The sequence below is a fragment of the Cornus florida genome, unplaced genomic scaffold, assembly GCF_030987335.1.
Source record: "Cornus florida cultivar Cherokee Brave unplaced genomic scaffold, ASM3098733v1 CherokeeBrave_3.0.0_Hap2_Chr11, whole genome shotgun sequence".
NCBI classification, from domain to species: Eukaryota; Viridiplantae; Streptophyta; class Magnoliopsida; order Cornales; family Cornaceae; genus Cornus; species Cornus florida.
Genome location: NW_026775581.1, coordinates 93,910,066 through 93,934,172, shown reverse-complemented (window position 1 = coordinate 93,934,172; position 24,107 = coordinate 93,910,066). Strand labels below are relative to the sequence as shown.

Sequence of the window (24,107 nt, the reverse complement as noted above, 5' to 3'; positions counted from 1 at the left end):
AGTTACTGAGTTCCCGATTTCTATTTTTCAGTACACATTTTTTTTCCTCTCAATTTTACAATTATTATATTGCCAATTATCCAGCATGCTAACCATATAATGCCAATTATCATGCACTTTTAGTAATTGTACAACTCCATACAATTATTCTATTGCCAATTATCTAGCATGCTACTAGTATTATGCACTTTCAGTAGTTATATATAACTCCTTAAAAATAAATAAGGTTAGTTTTTCCATTTTTAGGCCTATAGGGGTACACCTAGTAGTAAAAAGACTATATATTCCAATTGCAAAACCACTAATTGTTTCCATAATGAAATTGACAACCACACTTCCAACTTGCAATGGCATGAATTTCTGAGTCCCTACTCAAGACTTCTACCATACTTACAAAGCAGAAGCATGAGCTACATGGGTGACGGTGCTGAAAATACGACCGTTGAAAAATGGTGGAGGGATGGCATTACGTGATATATGGGTAACTATTCTAGCTAGGGTATGGACCTTTTATTTTGGTCCACCTTTACCACTCCAAAAGCTAATTATACATACAAATATATATATATATATATATATATATAGATAGATACACACACACAAAGGTTTGTAAAGAATATAGATATAAAATCCTTCTTTTGTCTTTTTTTGGTTTTTTCTTTGCCGCCGTTACCATCCCATTCACCTATAATGTTCTACTGCGTAGGTTGTGGCTAAAGCAAAAGGGGTTTGAAAGCTCTTGGTTTTGGATTTAAGGGCTGTATCCCAAGGCCGACTAAATTTTCACAAACCGTGTTTGAAAGTTTCATTTTTGGATTTTGGTCAATTTACATTCAATATTTTGTGTTGAAATTTGCCTTTACACTGTTACGTGAACTATATTTAATTTATACAAATATTTTTTTATTAGCTTGATTTTGAATTTTTCAAACCTTAGAAAATAAATCATGCGTTTACACCCTATGCCACGTGAAAATACAGGTTGCTGAATTGCCCCACCTAAGATATAGACGAGTGGTGCAAACATCAACATCATACTTGGTTGTCTCGTTTGGAGTTTATAGTGTTAGAAAAATGATAACGGTAGTTGCCTATTGCCATAGTGGGGGCCACTAAAAATTATAGAACCGAAACATACATGTACAGTTCGCAAGTTACTGTGAGGAGCGACCGAGCTAGCTAGCTTTTAAACCAAAAACTTGTACAGAACCACAACCCTAGCATAAATTAGTTGACATGTACCATATGTAACCCCTTTGTGCTCCTTGTATAATGAGCCTGCACCTTTGCCTCTTTATCTCCATAATTCACCACCGCTCACATACAGTCTCCGACACTCTGTCCCACACAATTCCCATACATTTCTTTGGAAGTGGTCTCAACGATGCCATCCCACACAATTACCAAAAATTTCTTTGGAAGTGGTCTCAACGATATTCAAACTCCCACTCATAATGTGAGGCGAAAGTCTTCGGCATTCAGCTATATAGCATGCACCTATTTCACTAGTAAAAATGCAAACACCCAACTGAAAACTCAACACACAAATGGTGGACCCTGTAATGGTGCCGCAGCATAAAAAAAGACATCCAAATTTGAGGTTCAATGGTACTTTCCAAATTCAAATAAGAAAAGACAATTCCCATCAAATGTGTGCATTTCATGAACTCCGGGTTTACTCTTTTTAAATAAAAAATAAAATTATATTCGTTCAAAACAAATGGGCAATAAGTATCACAATACAAGCCAAGTCTTCAATAAATCCTACAACTGCATGATCAATAGAACTGCAATTGGTGTCTAAAGCTAAAATGTAACCATCAGTATTCTATTCATTCAAAACAAATGAGACGCAATTAAAATGAGTACATGCAACCTCTTGAACAAACCCAATAACAACATGGTGTATAACTTCTATTAATCTAGTCTCACTCAGCTGCAATGTACGTATCGCTACAGGTATCTTAAATGCCGAGCAAAAATTTATCGGCCTCTCTTCACTGAGAGACTCACTCTCTTTCCCTTCACGGAGAAGTTCTCACTGCCTTCTAGCTGCAAAATATAAAAATAAGGTTCATTTTGAATGAATGGGCATAACAATAGAAAAAGAAAGCATCGTAATGAATCTTCTTTACGAACTCCTGACATGTGGTATGAGCTGAGAAGAGTTTACCATCGCAGCCATAAAAATTGTACCTTCTGTTTCAAAAAAGTAAGAGCCTCTCCTTTTGAAGAGAAGTTGGAAAAAACAGAGTACGACCGTTCATCAATAAGACTTTTAAGCTGTTTTAGCTTTAAGGTCTCTCCAGGCACCTGAGACAAGCCGTTAGTTATTGAAGGAAAATGAATGATATTTTACAAAAGCTCACAATTCAGATCATGCACCTGACGAAGAAGTTGTCTACACAGTTTTTTGAGCTTCACTTTTGGTTCAGCATTCCTTTCCACTTCTAAAATGTCACATTGTTTTCGTTTTGATGAAAAGCGACAATCACTGGAATCTCCATCATCACTGTCATCAAAAGATGTCTTTTTCCCTTGAAAGTGGCAACCAGCTATTTTTCTTGGTCGATCCTTAATACCCAATCCTTGCTTCCCTGATGTGGCTTTATTCTACACGGAGACATGAATCAATGTTTCATTTAACCCTTCTTACAAGATTTTGTTGAAATTCACATCACTATAAATTCAGCTATATATATTAAGAGCACAACCAGTTATATGGCTCTTTGCATTTGTAATTTCATTTATTTACCAGAATATTAGATATACCATAAAGTGAGTGTAGCAGAAATGCAAATGTTGAGATGGATGTGCATAAGACTAGAAAGGATATAATTAGAAATGATCACATTCGGGAGATGGTTGGAGTAGCACAAATTGGAGATAAAATGAGAAAAAAATCAGTTAAGATAGTTTGGATATGTGTAAAGAAGACCTTTAAGTACACCAGTTAGGACAAATGACACAGTCCACATTGAGGGTAATACTAGGGGAAGAGGAAGATCAAAGTTAACTTGGGTAGGGTTAGTGAGAAAGGATATGATAGAATGTAGATTGACTGAGGCTATGGCCTTAAATAGAGCGGAAATATAAGATTCATGTAACTGACCCCAAATAGTTGGGGAAAAAGCTAGGTTGTTGTCGTAATTGTTTATATAACAGGAAGTGTATGTAATACCAAAAAAATGGAACAGCCAGCTAAAAGTAAGCCAGCATAGATTAAACCAAGAGAAGTTGCCACATAATTAATAATAGATAAGAGAGAGTGATGAGGTTGAGTTTCAATCAATGGGTATGAACAAAAAGCTCATGTACTTCAGAAAGTTCGGAGAACAAAAAATAATAAGGTACATACTTGGACAAGTTTATAAAGATTCTCTTGATCTTCTTCATGAAATGCAGTTCTCTCATTAGAATTTTGGGCATTTTCAGGGAGGGATTTCTTTCTCCTAGATTCTGCTCCAAGAAAACCTCCTGAGATGAACCCATATTTAAAGCCCCACCAATCCGGTGAAACAATTTTATCTTCATTTCCTGCCAGAAAGTTACAGTAATAGTTTTAGAACACTAAATGCATGCCATGAAACTACCCAGCAGCTAAGCATCACGGATTAACTACATTTGTAGAGAGAATGAGGTCTTAAAGTGAATGACAAATAGTAACCACGTAGATGCTAAAAAACACAATACATAAGAACTCTCAACTTTGACACCAGAATAGAAAAAAATACCCAACAGAATAAGAATATAATGGTCATAAATAATGGAATCAAAATGGTCATAAACAATGGAGTCAAAATAATCATAGTGTGAACCAAATAGAAAATTGATCCAAACATTTAGTGTCTGAAATTTGGCACACCAATCTAACTGACTAAAAGAAGTACATCTAAAAAGGTTTCCACTTTGCATTTTATGCAACAACCAATTAAAGAAGTAAAGCGTTTTTTAAAAAGAAGAAGAAGAAGAAGAAGAAGAAGAAGAAGAAAGGTATAAATTGCATTTTATGCATTCATCACAAAAATGAAATGAAGTCTTCTGTTTTCCCATCATACTTGCTACTGAGAACTGTCGGTGCATGAAGAAAAAAAGAAAAATAATGTATACACAAACACACGCCACTTACATTTTATCTTCTTTGTGGCACCCCCTCTTCCAAATAATAATATGCTCCCCAACCCTTCTACACTAGTGGTTAAAACGAATCTCTCACCAGTTTTATTTCTTCGAGGTTGTCATGAAATAAAATAAAACACTCAATCATCCGTTTATAGTGGGTAAACCAAATACCTCGTGGCCAACAGGCATGGTAATGTTAATCCATGACAACTGATGCAAATATTTGACATAAAGCAGCCTTGGCATCACTATCAAGTCAAATGCTAAACTTATTTTGAAGAAAAATATTAAATCTACCCATACATCCTCTAAAAAGCAGTTACTAGAAAGTTTGCACAATAATAATTTTTTTTTAGAAGTAAGTTTGCACAATATTACTTGTCAATTAAAAGAAAGGATTAAAGTATACTGCATAACTAGGAGCACTATCCTTTCCTGATGAGTGCACCTAAGAAGCCAGAATACTAGTCAGCAAAAACTTTAATCCCAATTATCAAGGGTAGGTTAGTTGTGGAACCTTGTCTAAGGGCAAATAAGGAATTTTACAAAGAAGCAAGGGCATAAAGATAAGTTGAAACTTGAATTGGTACACACGCCATTTAAGGGTTTTGTATATAACAGCTAGGATTTCATGATTACTATGACTCTATATTCAAAATCCTTTTTGATATCCATTAAAAGTGTATATGGGAAACAAAATTGAAATCAGAATCCAAAACCAGTTGTGACAGCAGACTTTGATCCGTCGGGGGATCCACTGAAGCATGATGATCTTATGCTGATCGATCGACAATGGGCTCGACCAATCAAGCTGTTTGAATTCTGAGCTTCTTTTATTTGAACTACTCAAAACCATTTTTTTTTTTTTTTCCTCTCTATTTTTTATACAGTTACTCTAATTGTTCAAAAAACCTAAGAGAGACAAGCACACTATACTAGTCTTTTCATACTCCCATTCTGTGATATTGTTTGCATCCTAGTAGTCTTGTGATCACTAATATTTTGTTTTTGCATCTATTTATCATACATCCACAAGCGGAGGAGTTAGAAGATCCATGGAGAAACAGGTCTCGCAGGAGTGGATTTGTTGATGGATCAGCGGCTGGAAGACCTGAGTTAGTCTTGTGTAAATCTGAGTCAGGATGGGCTAGATGATTCTAGGTTTGAAATCTGGTACCTTAGCTGGAAACATTTTTCTCACATAGTGAATTTCTGTCTGCCTGACTGTTTTGAATTTCCCGTTGGTTTCCACATAAAGTAGTGTTCTTGCTTGTGATTGTTTATCTTTACTACTTCAATATTTCGCATGCATAATTTACATTGTAGATTGATTAGATTGTTTTCTTGCTAGTTAATTAGATTTTCATATTGCTGTCAAATTAGTTATGATTTAAAAATTGGTAAAAGTTAGTTAGGGTAAAAAATCAAGAGCTATTCACCCCCCTCTAGACCTAAACACGGCCTTGTGCTACTCTAATCACAACCTAGGGATTGATCTGACATACTTATCGCTTCCTAACCTCCAAGTATCATCATGAATACTTTTCCAAATGAACAACCACAAGATAAGAAGCCTTAAAATGGGAAGAAAGAAAGAAAGCCATGCATTATACAACTCAATTTAGAGATAATTTAACCTTACAAACTGAATTTGATTTGGAAAACAGTCATAATAAACTTGAATAGTCAAATAGAATATAACTTGAACGTGCAAACAAATGTCCAATAATTCCAGCCATGATGTTAATATAACGGGAAAATAACTGCTACCCATCTGAGTTCCCAAAGGTACCTTCAACATCATAGACATGGCTTTCAAAGACTTCTGCTGACTCCAATCTGTCATCCTGATTACATTTTGTCTGAGGGCACTCATCATTTTTTTTCACCTACAGTATTGCATACCAAGATAAACTAAGCAGTGTAAAAATATAATCTCAAAAGAAAAAAAAGATCCAATATCCAAGTTAGAATAAATGGGAATTTGAGAAGAACGTGCCCAATTTAAAATATCTATAATCATCAAGCAATTCAAAACACAGCCAAAGTTAGCATAATAGAAGGTGCTATAAGCCATTTATACTCCAATCAACTTATTGAAGTTAGCTACATGAATCCTATGTCGTTACTCAATTCTCTCCCAAAAAATATAATTTATACCAAGCCACACTCTTAACATTTTGTTCCCATCTCAACCCATGTTAACTTGCTCTCCTTTCCCAAGTGTCAATGTGAATTGTAACTCTTCCTCACTGGTGCATTTATTGTTCACAAAAGTCAAAAACATCGTCATGTTGTCTTACCAAACATCCATATTTAAACAATTCTTGTCTTAATACACTTCCATCCCAACAATTGGATTTCAACTATACTTTTATTTTCATAAGAATTTCAGTCATGCTCCTTTTGTAAACATGTTTCTCATTTGTCCAAAATTCTGTTCCTTAAAGGTCTTACAGCTCTTCTTTTTTTTTTTTTTTTTTCCTCAACTTCACAGTTATACGTCAATCACTTAATAAACTCAAAAGCTACTCAATTTTGCACATCCTGATATTATCTCCACTTTCTTCTTCCTTTATCGGTATTGGTAGTGAAAGGGAAAACATATGCACTAGCGGTTTTCCTTACGAAATATAGACACATCTTGCAAAGGTGTCGTGTTTGCGTCCATTGCTCTGTTACATGGACTCTTCAAAAGTAGTGAAGTACCCGTGTCGGACACGTATCCCTCGGACATGGCTATGGGATATGTGTCTGACATTTTTGGTTGGACATGTACTTAAAAAGCATATCCAATCATTCAATTACATTATATTATTACTTTTAAATGAGTAAATACTTATATTGAACATTATATTTGATAAAAACATTACTTTACTTTAGAAAATAAAATAAAATAATTAATAAAATGAATATTTAGCCATGTCCGTGTGTCCTTCTGTTTGGAGATTTGACACGTCTGATGCATGGATACATACCCGCGTTCGACACCCGTACCCATACCCGAGTCCATGTAACATATGTCCATTGCCCAATACCATGTCAAACATGACACTTCTCCAACAATGCTGATGTCAGACAATGCATGCATGTCTCCTATTTTCAGAACTAATTTAAATATCAAATATGTGGCTAAATGATTTAAGCATGTAAATGACACTTTCAATAAAGGGGAAAAATCATTATAGTAAAAAGAGACATAACAAGGAATAGTGGTAATAGTGTATATCAAAGTCATTGTTTGAATATCTTATGTTCTATCTTCGAAGTAATGCAACTGTTAATATTGAAGTTGAAATAAATTAATTAATTACAAATTTGCCAAATACATTATACCCATTCATCGAATAAATTAAATAACTGGTCCACCATCTCCATGGACGTGATGTTATCCAAACTCTCAGCACCAATGATCATTTTTGCACTGGCTAATTCAAACATGGATTTGAAATACAGCCTTCTGTCTTTCCCTCCTTAGATTTTCACAACCTTTTTTTTTTTTTTTTCCTGATAAGTAATAATTAAATAAAAAGGCGTTCAAGAGGGGAATGCGTCCCTTATACAAAAGTGGAACCAGGGTCTAAGGCCCCAAAGAATCCAAAAAAAATGATTAAATCATCGGAAGAGGAACAGGACTTCCTCTTCATGTAACTGAAAAGAGAGCGAATGAAGTGAAGTTTCAGCATCGCCGTGGACAACTATTTCCCTTCGAACATTATACTATTCCTCTCCTTCCATATGCACCACCAAACACAATGTGGTACAATTTTCCAGTAATTTCCAGTAATCGCGAACACCACTTCTCACACGGCATTCTCTCCAAGCATGAATCAAATCCTTAGAATAACGACGCATAACCCAACGCATACCAAACAGACCAAAAATAAGATTCCAACAGTCGCTCGCCACAGGACAATGCATGAGAATATGATCAACTAACTCACCATCTTGTTTGCATAGGCAACACCAGTAAACAAAACATTTGCCCCTTTTCCTTAAATGATCAATCGTCAGGATCTTACCCCATACAGCGGTCCATACAAAGAATGCCACCCTAGTTGGAGCCATAGAACGCCAGATGGTCTTCCACGAAAAATCAACGATATCAAAATTAGATAGACATAAGAATAAGGAACGAACTTCGAAGCGACAATGGGAAGAGGGAATCCATGTCAAATCGTCACTGCCTCTGCCAACTGCCTCCTATCAATACAGCAAATCCAGAAAAACACATACCTCGTCCAACTCCCAATCCTGAAAAGAACGCCGAAAATGCACGTTCCACATAATCCCACTACTATCAAGCCGATAACAGTCAGCTATGTAGGCATGTTTATCAACTGCAATACTATATAATATGGGAAATGTACTAGATAAAGGCTGGTATCCACACCAAAGATCCTCCCAGAAACGAACACATCTGCCATCACGAACTTTGAATCTAATGTGAGAAGAGAAAGCATCCCATCCCTTTAGAATGGATTTCCACGCCCCTACTCCTCCCACGAGAGAAACCGAACGGGTAAACCAACCGCCACTCTCTTCCCCATACCAGCAAGAAACAAGCCTTCGCCAAGGGAGATGTCTTTCCCTCCCGTACCTCCACAGCCATTTACACGAGAGCTTGATTAAAGGGAACCAATCTTCTGATACCAAGACCACCTAGCTTCATGGGCTTGCAAATTTATTTCCATTTAACGAGGTGATACTTAAACTCTTCGCCCCTTCCGCCCCAAAGGAAATCCCTTTGAATTTTTTCAATCCTAGCAACAACAGAGCATGGAATTTGGAACATAGATAAAAAAAAATATGTGGGAAGGCTCGATAAAGTGCTCTTTATAAGCGTAACTTTCCCCCCCTTAGACAAGTATTGCTTCTTCCATCCTACCAATCTCTTCGCATACCTATCAATCACAGGGTCCCAACTCTCCACAGACCTAAAAGAAACCCCTAGAGGCAAACCTAAATATGGAATAGGAAAAGAACTCACCCTACACCCAAGGACTGCAGCTAAAGAGGAGATATCCTGAACATCCCCTAGGACCCTACCGGAACAAGCACGCTTTTAGCCACGTTGACCTTCAGACCAGAAACAGCCTGAAAACAGGCCAAGATGCACCTCAAATATCTAAGTTGAGACACATCAGCATCACAAAAAATTAGGGTCCGCAAAAAGTAAACGAGAGATCTCCATCTGATGGACTAGATCTCTCCCCACCATAAAGCCCTTGATAAGACCAAGATCCTCTGCACTTCGCATAAGTCTACTTAAGCCCTCCATAACAATAAGAAAAAGGAAAGACGATGACAAGGGATCTTCTTGTCTTAAACCCCGAGTGCACCCAAAGAAACAAGCAGGAAACCCGTTTGCAAGAACAGAGAACTTGACAGACGAAAGACATGTCTCAATCCATTTCCTCTATTTACTTCCAAACCCCATTCTTAGTAGCAAATATAGCAGCAAATTCCAATTCACATGATAATACGCTTTCTCAATGTCAAGTTTGCATAAGACTCCGGGAACACCACTTCTCAATCTATAATCCACACATTCGCCTGCAATAAGAATTGAATCAAAAATTTGCCATCCTCTAACAAAAGCATTCTGGGAATCCGAGATAATCCCATCCATTACTTCCCTCATCGTAAGAGCAAGAACCTTAGCCATGAGCTTGTGAATACAACCCACCAAGCTGATAGGTCTGAAGTCTTTACTGTCAGAAGCACCTCCCTTCTTAGGGATAAGGGCAATGAATTAGGCATTTAGTAACTTCTCAAAGGTGCCAGTAGAATGAAACTCCTGAAATGTACCCATCACCTCGTTTCTCACAACCACCCAACTTTCCATTAGAAATTGCATAGTGAACCCATAAGGGCCGGAGCTTTGTCCCTGTAACAACTTGATAAAGCCTTTAGAACTTCGTCTTCCGTAAAAGGAATCTCAAGCCCCTCTCAACCTTTCAATTTATATTCTAATTTATTAAAGACAAATTCCACGTATATTTAACTAAGTCATACTTATTTTAAACTCTTCTGATTCTAGAATTTTTCTAGACTGATAATTTAAAAATCGCCCTATTTTAGTTTCATCATCTAGAACAGTACTAGTAAATAGCATAAACCATGGAAGCTTTTTTATTATGCATCTAATTGTGATTCCTTTATATATATATATATATATATATATATATATATATATCATATATCTGGTAACACTATAGTTTAAAATTCACCCTATTTTAGTTTCATCATCTAGAACAGTACTCTTAAATAGCATAAACCATGGAAGCTCATTTTATATACATCTAATTGTGATTCCTTTAAATAAATAAATATATATATGTGTGTGTGGGGTTTATATCATATATCTAGTGACACTATTGTAGGATTTATCCACGTTTAATAAAGTAATAAACACATTATGAAGACCTTTTCCTCTCTCTTCACTTTTCTATAAGTCTCCTCGGTATGTAGATACTAAATAGTTTCCAACCTTAACCCCTAGAGCATTAAACCATGTTGATTTTCCAATATCATTGTTTCAAGAATTAGTTGTTAGTCAAATTTTCTCCCAAAATTTCATCTGCAGTCCTGATTGTGGTAAGTAGATCATCTGCAGTCCTGATTGGGAGGACGTTTGGTGAGGGGATCGACTTCTTGCTCTCGCTTTCCCCCGGCTCTTCAAGATTGCCACGGATAGGCAAGCCATAGTGGTCAACTGTTATCGGCTTGATAGTGGGAGATCGTCTTGGGATGTTCGTTTCAGGAGGCATTTTCAGGATTAGGAGATTGAGGACGCCATTGGTTTTTTGGAAATGTTGTATCACCAAAAGATCATGGGTGGAGATGGTTGGGTGTGGGCCCCTGCTTCTCAGGGTTGTTTTGATGTTCGATCCTTCTATAGGTGTCTTATGGAGGTGCCAGGGGCTCCTTTCCCATGGAAGGTTGTTTGGTGCTCCAAGGCCCCCCTTAAGGTGGCTTTCTTTGCTTAGACGTCTGTTTTAGGGAAGATCTTTACACTGGAAAATTTGAAGAGAAGGAATTAGGTGGTGGTCAACTGTTGTTGCATGTGCCTTCGTGCGGAGGAGACGGTGGATCACCTCCTTTTGCATTGCACCATGGCCAGGGACTGCTGGGATTTGATGCTAGGTTTGTTTGGGGTTCAGTGGGTTATGCCCAGATCCTCCAGAGGGTTAATTGAGGCTTGAGGAGGTTGTACAGTGGGGGTCCAAGTCTGAGATGCTTGGAGGGTTATGCCTTTGTGTATCTGGTGGTGTATTTGGCTTGAGAGGAACGGGAGATCTTTCAAAGGAAAGGAGAATCCTATTTCTATGCTGAAGTTCTCTATTATCTCCACTCTTTTTTGTTGGTGTGGGCAGCAATTATACATCTTTAGATGGACTCTTTGAAAGTTTAGAGGCCCTTTTTGGCCTTGTGTAATTTTTTTGGGCTTCGCTCCCCTTTTGAGCGCTGCTTCTATACAATTGTCTTACTTATCAAAAAAAAAAAAAAAAAAGCTCCATTGAGAAAAACAAAAGAAATGTTATACTTTTACTTATCAAAAAAGAAAAAATAAAAAAAGAACTTGCAGCTTTAGAAGACACCAACACGTCGAACACAAACAACTATATAGATATGAAATATCTGAATTCTATGTGTGAGGATTGCTTTCATCATTAAATCTACTTAATAACAGAATCTACAGAAAACGAAACAAAATAGATAATGCTCAGTAATTACACCATTTAAAAAATTTCACAACATATAACATAATCATGATAATCATCTCATTCATGACATATAACATAATCATGATAATCATCTCATAAGACCCACTTCAAACAGCTCTATAGTGGTCGAATACTGATGCAGACAAACATAGAGAGGGATCAACATTTTGAATTAAAAATAATAATAAAAAATTTTCTATTGATGTTGGTAACTCACAAGTATCCCTTCGAGATCCTGGGATGAATATGCATGGACAAGCTTCCCTCTCTCTCGTCTCTTATATCTGGTGATTAGTTGGAAGGGTCCATAAATTAACAATAATAATAAGCATATAAGGTTACCGAACAAATATGCACTGAATTTTAAAATACGTGAAAAAACACACCTTCCTTGTGGCCGAGTAGCCTTGACAACTGGAACCTGACGGTCATTGGATGCATCAGTATCTGAACCTTCAGATTCATTCTTCTCAACAACTGTAAAACACACAAATATGATCCTCACCAAGCTATGTTTAGTATTAAATGCAATAATATAACATTTCAAGTCTCAATTTAGTTGTACCTTCATCACCCTTCGTTGCCACTGCTTGCTGCCCAGTCAACCAAAAAAGATAACAATTATAAAGAAAACGTATTCAACAGCATCAAGAATTGATTGGTCAATTCGGAAGAAGAAAACTTACCACTTTTAACCTTTTGAGGATACTGTCAAACTGTGCTGTATCAAATGCCCAATTGTTTGTCTCTGTACCAATACCTATTGCAAATTGAAAAAATAAATAACAAAAATAAAACATGTATACCAAGCCTCGCATTCATGATGATAAAATACTTCACAAGCACTTCATCTAATCTCGCATTCATGTGTTTAGGCTCAACTGAGTCTAGACCTCTGTAATTTCTAAGATCACCCAAAAAAATATAAAAAAAAGGTTAAAAAATGCAAATTTCAACTCTTTTCTTTTCCTACCTTTTCTTAGATACCAAACAGATCATAATTTTAAAGACAAACTAAAAAATTGAGGGAAAAAAACAGAGGGAAAGAGAGAAACCTGTTGTGTCCTGTTTGTTCTTAACCCTAACATACCCTTTGATCCCTTGCTTGTCTTTCCCGAGCCCCTCGCCTTCTTCCCACCCCTGAATCATATATCACCACCTGATCAAATTCATGTTTGTATATAAAATTGATAATTGAATTGTTGTTCTTAAACAAACCATACGTGCTCAAACACTGCAAGGGCTCAATTTAGCAAAAATATACATGTGTACATAAATGGATATGTGGGAGTGAATCTGTGTATATAGATGAGTGTGTGTGTATAGAGACGGAGAGAGCGAACCATTTGTTTCATGAGCCGGAAAGCAGCGGACTTTCTCGCAACTCCGACATAGCAAAGAGGAGCTTCTGGAGCTGCCATGTTCCGGGCGGAAGATTGAGCCGTCGTCTCTCTCTCTATAAGTCTAGAGAGAGAGCGAGCGAGAGAAGGGGTTTAAGGGCAGCTTCAAGACCTAAAACGGTGGAACTACCGTGGAAGAGAAGGGGAAAAGTTTCGCTGTGTGTGAATGATGTGTGAATCTGTTATTTTGGGTAGTTTGGTTGAGAGATCAATTGATCTTGCGGTTACCATAATCGCACGGCTGAGAATCACATGTCGGGACCTTTACTAAAATAAATAAGAGTCTAAATGTTTGCTTAATTTCACATTGTCCCTTCTGTTTCTAATAATTACACTATGGTGTTCAATTCCTTATCATCTTTGCTTTTTAATCTCAAAGGAAAGAGCCCTGGCATAAAATTTTCATTTTCAATCTTTTCTACTATGGTTTTTTTTGGCATAAAAGAGCCCTAACATCTCTCTTATTTTCTAAGACAATCAGTCCCTTATTTGACGTGGTGTTTTTAAATATCCAATTTATGTGTTCAAATCATGTTACTATACTCTATTAAATTTTTCATTAAATGTCACTCTTAGTTTTTTTTTTTACACAGTCATTACTCATTAATAATCATAACTCTTATGGCCACTACAATCATGTTCTTAGCATTCCATTTCGGCTACATGAAAGACATTATTTTTGTTCTCTCTCTCTCTCCTTTTTTTCGTCATATAACATAGTTGATTTAATAACACTATAACAGTCTTATAAAAATTTCTTTTTAACCTTTTTGTTATTATTATTATTTTTTTCTCATAAAATGTCAATAGTTTGTCTATATTTTATTTAATCCACTTCAAATTTCAATTCTACCACTTACATCACTATCTATGTCCATCCTTCATTTTGTACATGAAAACCAATAGCTAAAATGGTTGTGAGAATTTACTTAATCCTTGTTGATAATAAATGATAATTTAAAAAAAAAAAAATGGCAAAAAAATTGCACAATTTGTACAAATGGACTTTGTGTACGGAGTAATTTATAAGAGATGATATGAATGTGAATTTAAGAGAATATTATAATTAAAAAAAAAAATGTAAGGAGGCGATATTTGCACTCCACTTTTATAGAATTGTACTCCATTTTTCTTTCTTCTTTAAAGGAAGTGACAATAAAGTCATTAAGCTCATTAATGCATCATCTCTCATTTTCTAATACCATATCTACCCTTTGCATTATAAACTTTTTCTTTTACCTTATTTACTTTCTTTATTATTATTATTATTTTTTTTTTTGAGAAAAATAAATTTTATTCAACTAAAATTATTAGGATGGTGGTCAATGTTCAAATCAATCACAATTATTCAAATAAAACAAAATATTCAATGGAAATTATTAATTCAATTACAAATATTTATATTTACTAAACAATGCCTTTCTCTAAATTTAAAATAGTTCCTTGTAGATAATTTAAAATTAATTATACCATGTCATAGTTCTATATAATAGTATATCTCTCTTATTTTTTTTTCACAAAAATCCCTAGTCTTGTAATTTTATTGTCAAAAGAGTTAGGATTTTATTTATCAACAAGTATAGGTTAAACTTAAATATTCAAATAAATTTCATATTAATTAAAAAAATTCCAAACGTCAACTCAAAGCATAAAATAGAAAAGAAAAATAAAAGATACAAATTACCATTTCCATCACTATTATCATTAAAGGAAATTAATGGTTCAAGAAGTTTTATAGATTTTCAATGTTTTTTCGCCAACAAGATCAATTATGTCGTTCAACTCTGTTACTTGTTTATTTGTGAAATCTTTCATTGTTATTTACAAAAATCAATATCAAATCCTAATAAAAAAATAGGAAAAAAAGTTAATACAAAATTGTTCGGGGAGCTTCTCAACACCAGAAGTCTTTTTGTTGATAATTCATTTCAACAAGGAATTTTGCAAAAAAGAATTTACAATAAAAAGTTGTTTGGTTAGTATACTTTTAAAAAGTCATTTTACTATTAAATAAATTTTTGTTTGACAATTTTACCCATCTCATAAATACCATTTGCAGTTGCCTCTTTTGCTAATTGAAGAGGATCGTGAGTAGTAACATGTAGTTTACTCCTTTCAATAGAGATTTGTAAATTTAGGCGTCAAAGGAGGATATGAGTCAGATCGTGTAAAAAATACAGACGAGATATGAGAAGAGAACCAACCGAACAGATGGATATGATTGAAAATTCAGATGGCGTATGGAAGGAGAACAAGTGGCATGATGGATTCAGAGAAAAAAATAATTTGGCAATTGAATTAAAAAATAGGTTTAAATAATGGACAAGATAGAGATTTTACTAAAAAAGTGTTGCACTTGTGAATTTGAAAGTAGGTTTTCCTAAGTTCTTTCAAATGGGCTTCTAAACCATTAAATATTTTAAAAAATTTGTTTCAAAATTTTTACCAAACACTCATTATAATTGGCAAAGGGCTTCCTGGGTTTGGAAGCCCGTTTTGAGCCTAGAGGAAGCCCACCCAAACAGGGCCAAAAAGTTTAGAAAGGCAGGAAGCAAAAGAAAAGGAGGGGTTAACAAAAAAAATACAGGATACAAAAAATTATTAATATGGGGAAATATAAAGATCTTACCATAATCGAAAAGGGTAGTTGAGATAATTAAAAATAATAATAATTAATTTTTAAAGTTAAGGTTAAAATTGTTATTTCTTTTAAAATTGGAGTATAATTGTATAAAATTGGAATGCCTCCCAAAAAAATATTATGCATCATAATTATCACTTGAATAACGGGTTTTAACTGTTAATATGTAGTACAATAATACTTTTTCACTTTTTAAAAATAAGACATCAATGGTTTAAGTTTTTTTTATGAAGGGAACATGAGTGTGATTTCCTTGCCAATATTCTTTTATATATATATATATATATATATATATATATATATAGAATGAAAATAAAGATGCAGCCTTTAAAATTCAATTGATAAGTCAACTTGTTGGTCAACCTTTCTTATTAGATGAAGGAGTTTTTAATGAAGAAGTTATTTAATTTTATTTTTTAAGTTTCTCTTTCTCCAATCAAATTATCCCAATCTGAAAGAAAATGAGACTGATAAAATGCAATTTAAGCTAGTTGTAGACTTCTATTTAAAAAATAATTTTTGTAACGTACGAATAGTTTTAAACTTAATATTATATTTTTAAAATAAAAATAAAACTAAAATTTTTGGTGGAGGCTTTCGTTATTCAAAATGAGCCACGGGCTCGCACGTGGATTCCATTTTTTTAAAAGAGGGGAATAAGGAATGTATTCAATGTAAAAGCATATGAAAATAACACATGGCTAAATAAGGGAATTTATTTTTTCTTTTGAGATTTTTATCTCTCTTTTATCTCACCAAAATATTATATATATGTATACACACACAAGAATTTGGTATTGAAAATAGATAGCTTTACTATAAGTAAGAGGACTATTATAAAATTATATATTTTTTTTAGCTCATTCATATAAATATTTGTTGTTTGCATTTTGTTCATAAACATTTTTAATAAGGCTACTATTTTGGGCACAGTGTCCCTGGCCTAGCAAAAAGAAAAAAAGAAAAAAATTATGTTAATTAATTCTTCTGAAACACCAAAACCAAAACAATCCATCCAGAAACTAAATTGTAAAAACTAAATACAAATATAGAACTTTTAAATAGTTTTTCTTCCTCGAAACTCAATATAATCTTATTAGTCCAATTATCAGTCTAAGAATGATTGATAGGAGTTAATATTTAGAAAAAAAAATTATATAATTAACATATATATTTTTCAGTTTATAATTATATATATGAATACAAAGAATAAGAAAAAAAAAAAAAAAAAGAGTCTGATATTAGAAAGTTGTCTGACAATAGATAAACTTGCAGTGTTTTTCCTAAATTTCCTATTACCACTGTAAGGAGTCCAAGTCCACATTATAAATAGTGCTTGCCAACTCCACTTGCCACCTATCTTTGCAACTCTCGAACAGCGGCATTGCGCTCTCTCTCTCTCTCTCTCTAGATTCTTCTATCGAAAACACAATTTTTTCCGATAATGGGTTCTATGCTTGGTGACTGGCCTTCCTTTGATCCTCACAACTTCAGCCAACTTCGACCTTCCGATCCTTCAAATCCTTCTGTAAGTACTTCTTAATCGTAATGACGCCAAAATTTGGTCTTGATTTAAATGGAAAGTTTTGATTTTGTATGATCGATGAAGTTGTTTTTGCTCAATTGTTAATTGTTTGTATATCGGTTTGAGAATTTGTCAGATGCACTTGAGAATGGGCTTTGTTGAGTTGAGTTGAGTTGTGAAATGCTGACACTTTTTTATTTTTATTTTATCTGGTATACTATTAGGGTTTACTTAGTATACTCGTATGTATCCTTGTTGTCTTACCTTGAATTTATTTATTTATTTAGAATTATAGCAATTATAATGTGTAATCTTGTAGTTTCTGAAATTGGGTCATAGTGTTATCAAAGGTCTAAATGTTAAGAGTTATTAGTTGTTTTATTTGTTCAGTGAATGATACACTGTAAATCATATCCGATCAATGACGATAGATAAATTAACCATGCACCACACAATACAGAAAGATTTATGAGGTTCCGCTTATAGCCATTGTGACCTGGGCCGAATCAAAATTCTGGCCACAATTTCTCACAATGAAACTGGTGTGACTTGTTTGTATAATTTTTAAATGCAAAGTGAGAGAAAAGGGAAGAGAGAAATCTAGGAATAAAGTGAATCATGATAGAATAAAAAATTCTCAGATTTGGCAAGAAAAATTTCCATCTCAACTTAAAAGTGGAAGCAAGTAGAACTTTCTTTTTTAGGGAAAAAAAATCTGGCTTCAATTGCATCTCAAAAAATTGAAGGTGATGATTTAATGGTGATCCATTCTAATATCTGAACACAACCTTAAATCATGATTTAGGATAGCATGCTATTTGCTATCCGCTTTAAGCTTCCCATGCTCCTAACTCATTTTATTATAACTTCCATATACATTCACAAATCACAAAGTGGAGTTCTGGAAGTTAGAAATCAAGATAGCACTGCCCTTATTATGTGTTTTTTTTTTACCCTTTTTGGCATTTCATAATGATGAATTTCCGTGTTTTGGTTTACCACTATTGAATTTGAAAGGATTTTTAAATGGCATAATTTATCCATGCTCGGATGATTGGCAACCCTAATATGGACTTCAAATTATAGTTTTAGACTTTACTGCTACTCACGTGTTTGTTTTTAGTGTTAGACTATCAAATTCTTCAAATGATAAAGCTGTAAAGGAATTGGCCCACCAATATATATCAAGCTCTCTCCCCTATTGTTACGCGCGACATTGTTCATTGTTAGTCTACAATTGCTCCAAATGATTACGTTGTTTAGGATTGGTCCCGCCAATGTATATCGAGCACTCAAATCCATCATTGCATGTGATTGAGTCTCGAATGTGGAGAGGCAGACAGACAAACAGAATGGTGTACAAATTCAAAGACAACATGGGAACAGATTTAAATACTTTAACCCTAGACCTTGCAGGCCAAAGCAATGGTATTATGTTAGACTACCAATTTTTTAAAAAGTTTATGACATTAAGGAATGAACCCAACAAAAATTTTAGATATTAAGGAATGAACCCAACAACATTTATCAAATGATCACATCCCAGACCGAGGAGAATAGGGAAGGGCATAGAGTTCTGTAAATAAACCTAATTTTGTATGCTACACTGTTTGCAATATTTTCCCTAATATTATTATTCAAGTGAATTTTACTCTGTGTTGAATACCACACCCTGGACACCGGTGGTCCCTTTTCTTCTACTTGTAGAAGGATATTTTATTTTATTTTATTTATATTTATATTTATTTATTTATTTATTTGTGCGTGTGTGTGTGTGCGCGCGCGCGCGTGCTTGCGCGGCATATGCTTGCTTGAAATGTTTGCATGAAGTTTATCATTTTTCTCATTTAGAGAGTGGACAAACATGTAAGTAATATATCCTTTATAGAATTTAATGGTTTGTTGATGATAACTTTTTCTTACAAGTTTCTGCTTCAGCATCTGAAGTCTCACTATGTGAATGTGATTCCATTTTTAGCAATGCAACTAGGAATTAAAGAAGACAATACAATATGCAAGTACACAGAAGACAAGGCCAAATAACCACCTAAGAAGAGAATCGACAAAATATCATAAATGAATGAGATCACGCATTAAAGCAACAACATACTAAACTACCTTTCGAAAAAAACACAAAACTAAAGTATGTAGTGCTTATAACTAGCATTTTTTCCCATGCAATGTATGGGATACCGTTGAATTCGACAAATATTGATGAAAAGTTAATTTAATTAGATGAACATTAATGCTTCGACGGACTTTGCTCATGACAATAGGAGAAAGTGGAGCATGAAACCTGTAGTTAAATATTATTGATATTTGTGATATATCTGTCGGTATATTGAAAACCGATCCACTGCTAAGCAATACTTGAATGCAACTTTAAAATCACATGATATCGTGAATATGCCATTGATATTGTGATATGATCATGATATATCTCAGGTTATATCAGGCAATATGCCACAATAGATTGGATATGCTTGTAGCCTCTTGTCCGACCATTTTGCCTTTGAGATTTTCTTTAGCCTTCTTGTCAACTCTTTAATTTTTACCCTATGCATTAGGATGGGAGATGTAGCTACCACCATTTCATACCACCATGAACTGAAGAAAACATTGGCTGAGATTCTATCAGTATCATGTGTTATATAGGTAGACACAATAAGTGCTTACTGGTTGATGATGGGGCATTAACACCACACAGAATGGACTATGCCGTTATATACTTGTATTACATTACATTATTGTTGCTGTTGTATCTTTTTTTCTTCTTGAACTTTATTTGATATATATGTTCATTTCAACTTCTATGTAATGCTGGTATGGAACTTTAAGGTTCCATAGTGAATGGTATTCTTTATGTACTCAGCCTCAACAACACATTTGTTGTACTGTACTCAAATCAACTCAACAACGCCTTTCCCCAGCTATTTGATCTCTATTTTTCCTCTCCCTTAACTTAGCAAGTCTGTATTTGTTGTAATGTACGCACTACATATCAAATTTATATCTAACTTGCAATATTTTGATTTTAAATGTTGTCGCAGAATCTCTATTAATGCTTCCTTAAGTTTTATATAATATGTTTATGCTTTGCTATTTACACCCACCATTTTTTAGGTAAAAATAGTTTGCAGACAAAAAGGCCAACCAAACTATATACTGGTGTGTATATGCACACTTAGAATTGCTTTTATGTTCACTTGTAAACTTTATGAAACTGTTTATATATAGAGATTTTGGTGGATGTCAACAACAATGTTAGTTAGCTGGGTTTGTGTTTATCTTGGTGAGGTAGACTTCACCAACTGAAGCAGTTCAGTGCTATTGGAAAGCATAATTGGATAATTGAAAGAAACTTTCTTATAATTAGAGCTTTCCCATATGATTATAAAGTTTTTGAGTCCCTTGATAGAGAACTCATTAACTTCACAGTCCAGGAATTTTATGCAAAAGCAACAAAGAATGTGTCTGCATACAAGCGTTGTGTCTAGACTATAGTATGCTATTGCAATTCGTTTCGAGTACTCTAGATGTAAATGAATAACTACCTATTTTTACTGTAAACCCAGTGTAATGTCTCCTTTGAGGGTGTTAGGCATCCATCAACAAGTATTTTGAGAGCATGAAGTTACGCTATCAGTTGTCACTTTGCTTGTTCACTTTCTCAAGCTTAGAAGTACATCACTTTCTGTTCCATTTATGATTTGATACAAAAGAGTAAAGATATATCTAATGTGCATTGTCTTTATTCTAAGTGATAATTCTGTGTGGTGTTTAGAAGATGATGCCGGTCACTTATCATCCTACCCACGATCGGACTGTTCCACCACCTAATCAAGGTAATGGAGATAAACCTTTTTTGTTCATTTCATCAAATGATTTATATTGCATATATGTAATTCTTTTTAGAACTTAAATTGCTTTTACAAATCTAACTATTTTATATTGCTGTTAGTCATGAATACAAAGTTGAAGTTTTTATCTGAATTGAAACTTCTAAAACATTTTAGATTTAAATATTAATGAATGTTCTTGTAATCTGATATTCTATTGGTGTATGTTTATTAATAGTTTCTGAACAAGAATTTTTGTTTGGTTTTGAAATGGTTCTTGAGGCCCTAAAAGTGCCCTCCAAAAGTTGATGCCATTCCCTAGGTATTTGCCTCCAGAGAATAAATACTTGAGACTAAATTGGGGAAGGCAACCTAACAAGGCTTTTAGTCCCAAATTTATCATACATTGTATCACTTTGTTCTTTCATTATCCCTGTGGTGAGATTTTTTTTTTTTTTGGGTATAGAATTGTAACTAATTGCTGAATAAACCTTTTAAGAACTCCTAGGTGCAGTGCACTATTCCATGGATGCAACACAAGTCAAACACACACATTCTCTCTCTTCTCTAGCTTCTATGTGAACAAGAAGGTCGGAACTTCTTGTGCTAATTTAAAACCTAATTAATAGTAATTCATCTTAATCATTCTTATAGATGAGTTTGCCTTCTTAATCATTAGGTTGGTGTATGTCTATTTCATAAATTTGCCTGTTGCCTAGCAATTATAGTCTCATCATGTGTAATTGACCTGTCTTGGAACCTTTTTGGCAGTGATATCTTCGGAAAGCAAAAATATACTTCTGAGACATTTCTATCATCATGCTGAAGAGAAGGTTAGAGTTCATTATGTAACGGACCTGCTCATGAGAAAGCACACAGACTACAATATAGAGATAAATAGAGCTTTTCCCTTTTTGCTTCTGACAACTTTTTTGTTTGCAGTTGAGACAGAAGAGAGCTGCCTCCGAACATCTGACACCAGAGCATGGATACAAGCATCCTAGGGCTTCTGCTTCAGATACTCCTCCCCGCTGAGCCTTTTTGTTGTTGCTGGTCTTGGAGTTTTTCTGCATGTCCATGTAAATATTCTAATCATCATATCACAGATCTGTCTGTTTGCTACAAGTTGATAAGAATTTTTTTGTTTATTTGTTGTAAACTTAGATATGTACATTTTGCATATGTACACTTGATTAAATAAAGTTGGTAAATCCAGCTGCAGCCCAATTGTTTCATTGCATAGCATGGTTTACTTGGTGTGTGCTGGTATTCAGATTGTTAAGTATCTGAGAAGTAATTCTAGCTTGGAATTCTTTTAAATGTGCGTGGTGATCGATTAATGGCATGCAAAATGCATTTTCCTCGTGATTAAATTGTTCGAGTCCTATGCCTGAACTAGCTAGGTTGAGCACCTAGTGCACCTTTGTAGCACATTCATATTTTGATGCCCTTAGGTGGCACGAGCAAGCATTCTAGTGATTTGTGGATTTGATTTCCCGTATATTATAATCTAATGTTTAAATTTTAATGCTTTTGTGTAAGGTAAAAAATTATTTAGTATAAGTTTTACAGATCACATTGGGTAAAATGGATGCGATTGAAGCTGTTGAGAGATCATTAAAGGGCTTTGGGGAAATATTGATAATGGGGTGTTGAATTTGGTTGTGGATGGCAACCTGAAGAAGGTTAATGTTGAGAAATGCTATGGTTGATATTGCGAGAAGCATTGACATTTGGCGTTGATTTTGTTTGTGGATGACAGCTTTAATGCTTCTTCGATGACTAAGCAGCTCTCTTCCTCCTCTGGCTAGTGGCTAATACCATTGTTGACATTGCGATGCTGTAAATTTTTTCAAATACTAGAAATACACACACACACACACACACACACACACACACACACACACACACGTATTTTCCTTTGAAATATGCACTCAGATATTGGAGATAAAGATGATGCTCAAAGCTCTTAATAGGATTGCTATGTACATTATGTACCAAAATGCCTCATTAGCTAAGTTAGCTCACATTCGCAATACCAACAGTTTATCTATTTATTTATATTTTTTCACTTTCTCTAACTTTGTATTGTTATTTTCAGGATTTGCTCTTCTTGCGGTCAGAAAAAAAAAAAGAAAAAAAATCTTTGTATTTCATTCAGACAAGATCTTATTTTCTTATTTATTATTATTATTATTTATTGAAATGTGGAAAATCAATAACGGATCAGTTGCCTCTTAATTTTCAAAGAGAGGTCAAGGATCTTCAAGTCTCAGAACAGACATGGGTGTTCCAACTAAGAAAGAAAAAAAAAAACGAAAAATCTCAAAATCCTTTGATCCAATTCTCAAATCTTAAAAACCATTAATAAGCCCAATGCTAACTAATCATGAACAATAATTCACTATTTAGCAAATGGAAGGTAATAATCTCTATAAGAGAAAGGGCAAAAAAAAAAGGAAAAAAAAAAAAACTCAAGCAAGTTTCTGCTTAATAATATAAAGAAAAGAATTGTTTGAACGTATAAATGGAACTTTGTTAAGGGAATACCTTCTTGGTAAATGGCAATATGTTACAATTTTTCTTTTCTCCTAATTTTTCCTCACAGAACTAGTCTAACAACTCTTCGTTTTTTCATTTTTTAACCTACTACCAGGATTAAATATTAATATTAATATATGAAGAATTGGTTCACCGTTTGGTTTTTGAATCTACTACTGTTATTTTATGTCGGTATTTGAAAAATATGAAAAATTAGTTCACTTACCTTAATAATCTTTTAATTATATTGCTCTTTATATTTTCACAGACACAGAACATATATCTTCATAATAATAAAAATAAAAGAGT

At 34.2% G+C, this 24,107-nt stretch overlaps 2 protein-coding genes across 2 annotated transcripts; one reads left to right on the top strand and one right to left on the bottom strand.

Moving 5' to 3' along the window:
- Window positions 1-1,658: 1,658 nt before the first annotated feature.
- Window positions 1,659-13,423, bottom strand: LOC132283414 (G-patch domain-containing protein 1). The gene is made up of 11 exons (XM_059785357.1): window positions 13,196-13,423; window positions 12,908-12,992; window positions 12,539-12,612; window positions 12,418-12,445; window positions 12,239-12,329; window positions 12,070-12,136; window positions 5,915-6,011; window positions 3,359-3,537; window positions 2,386-2,613; window positions 2,197-2,313; window positions 1,659-2,052 (listed from the first exon to the last, which is right to left on the bottom strand). Exons 1-11 carry the CDS (start codon window positions 13,271-13,273, stop codon window positions 1,984-1,986), a joined length of 1,113 nt encoding a protein of 370 aa, XP_059641340.1. The 5' UTR covers window positions 13,274-13,423; the 3' UTR covers window positions 1,659-1,983.
- A 3,812-nt stretch (window positions 13,424-17,235) lies between these two features.
- LOC132285663 (DET1- and DDB1-associated protein 1) lies at window positions 17,236-22,492 on the top strand. Its single transcript, XM_059787857.1, has 4 exons — window positions 17,236-17,421; window positions 21,203-21,263; window positions 22,029-22,090; window positions 22,200-22,492. The coding sequence occupies exons 1-4, from the start codon at window positions 17,338-17,340 to the stop codon at window positions 22,290-22,292; spliced, it is 300 nt and encodes a 99-aa protein (XP_059643840.1). The 5' UTR covers window positions 17,236-17,337; the 3' UTR covers window positions 22,293-22,492.
- Window positions 22,493-24,107: the final 1,615 nt, after the last annotated feature.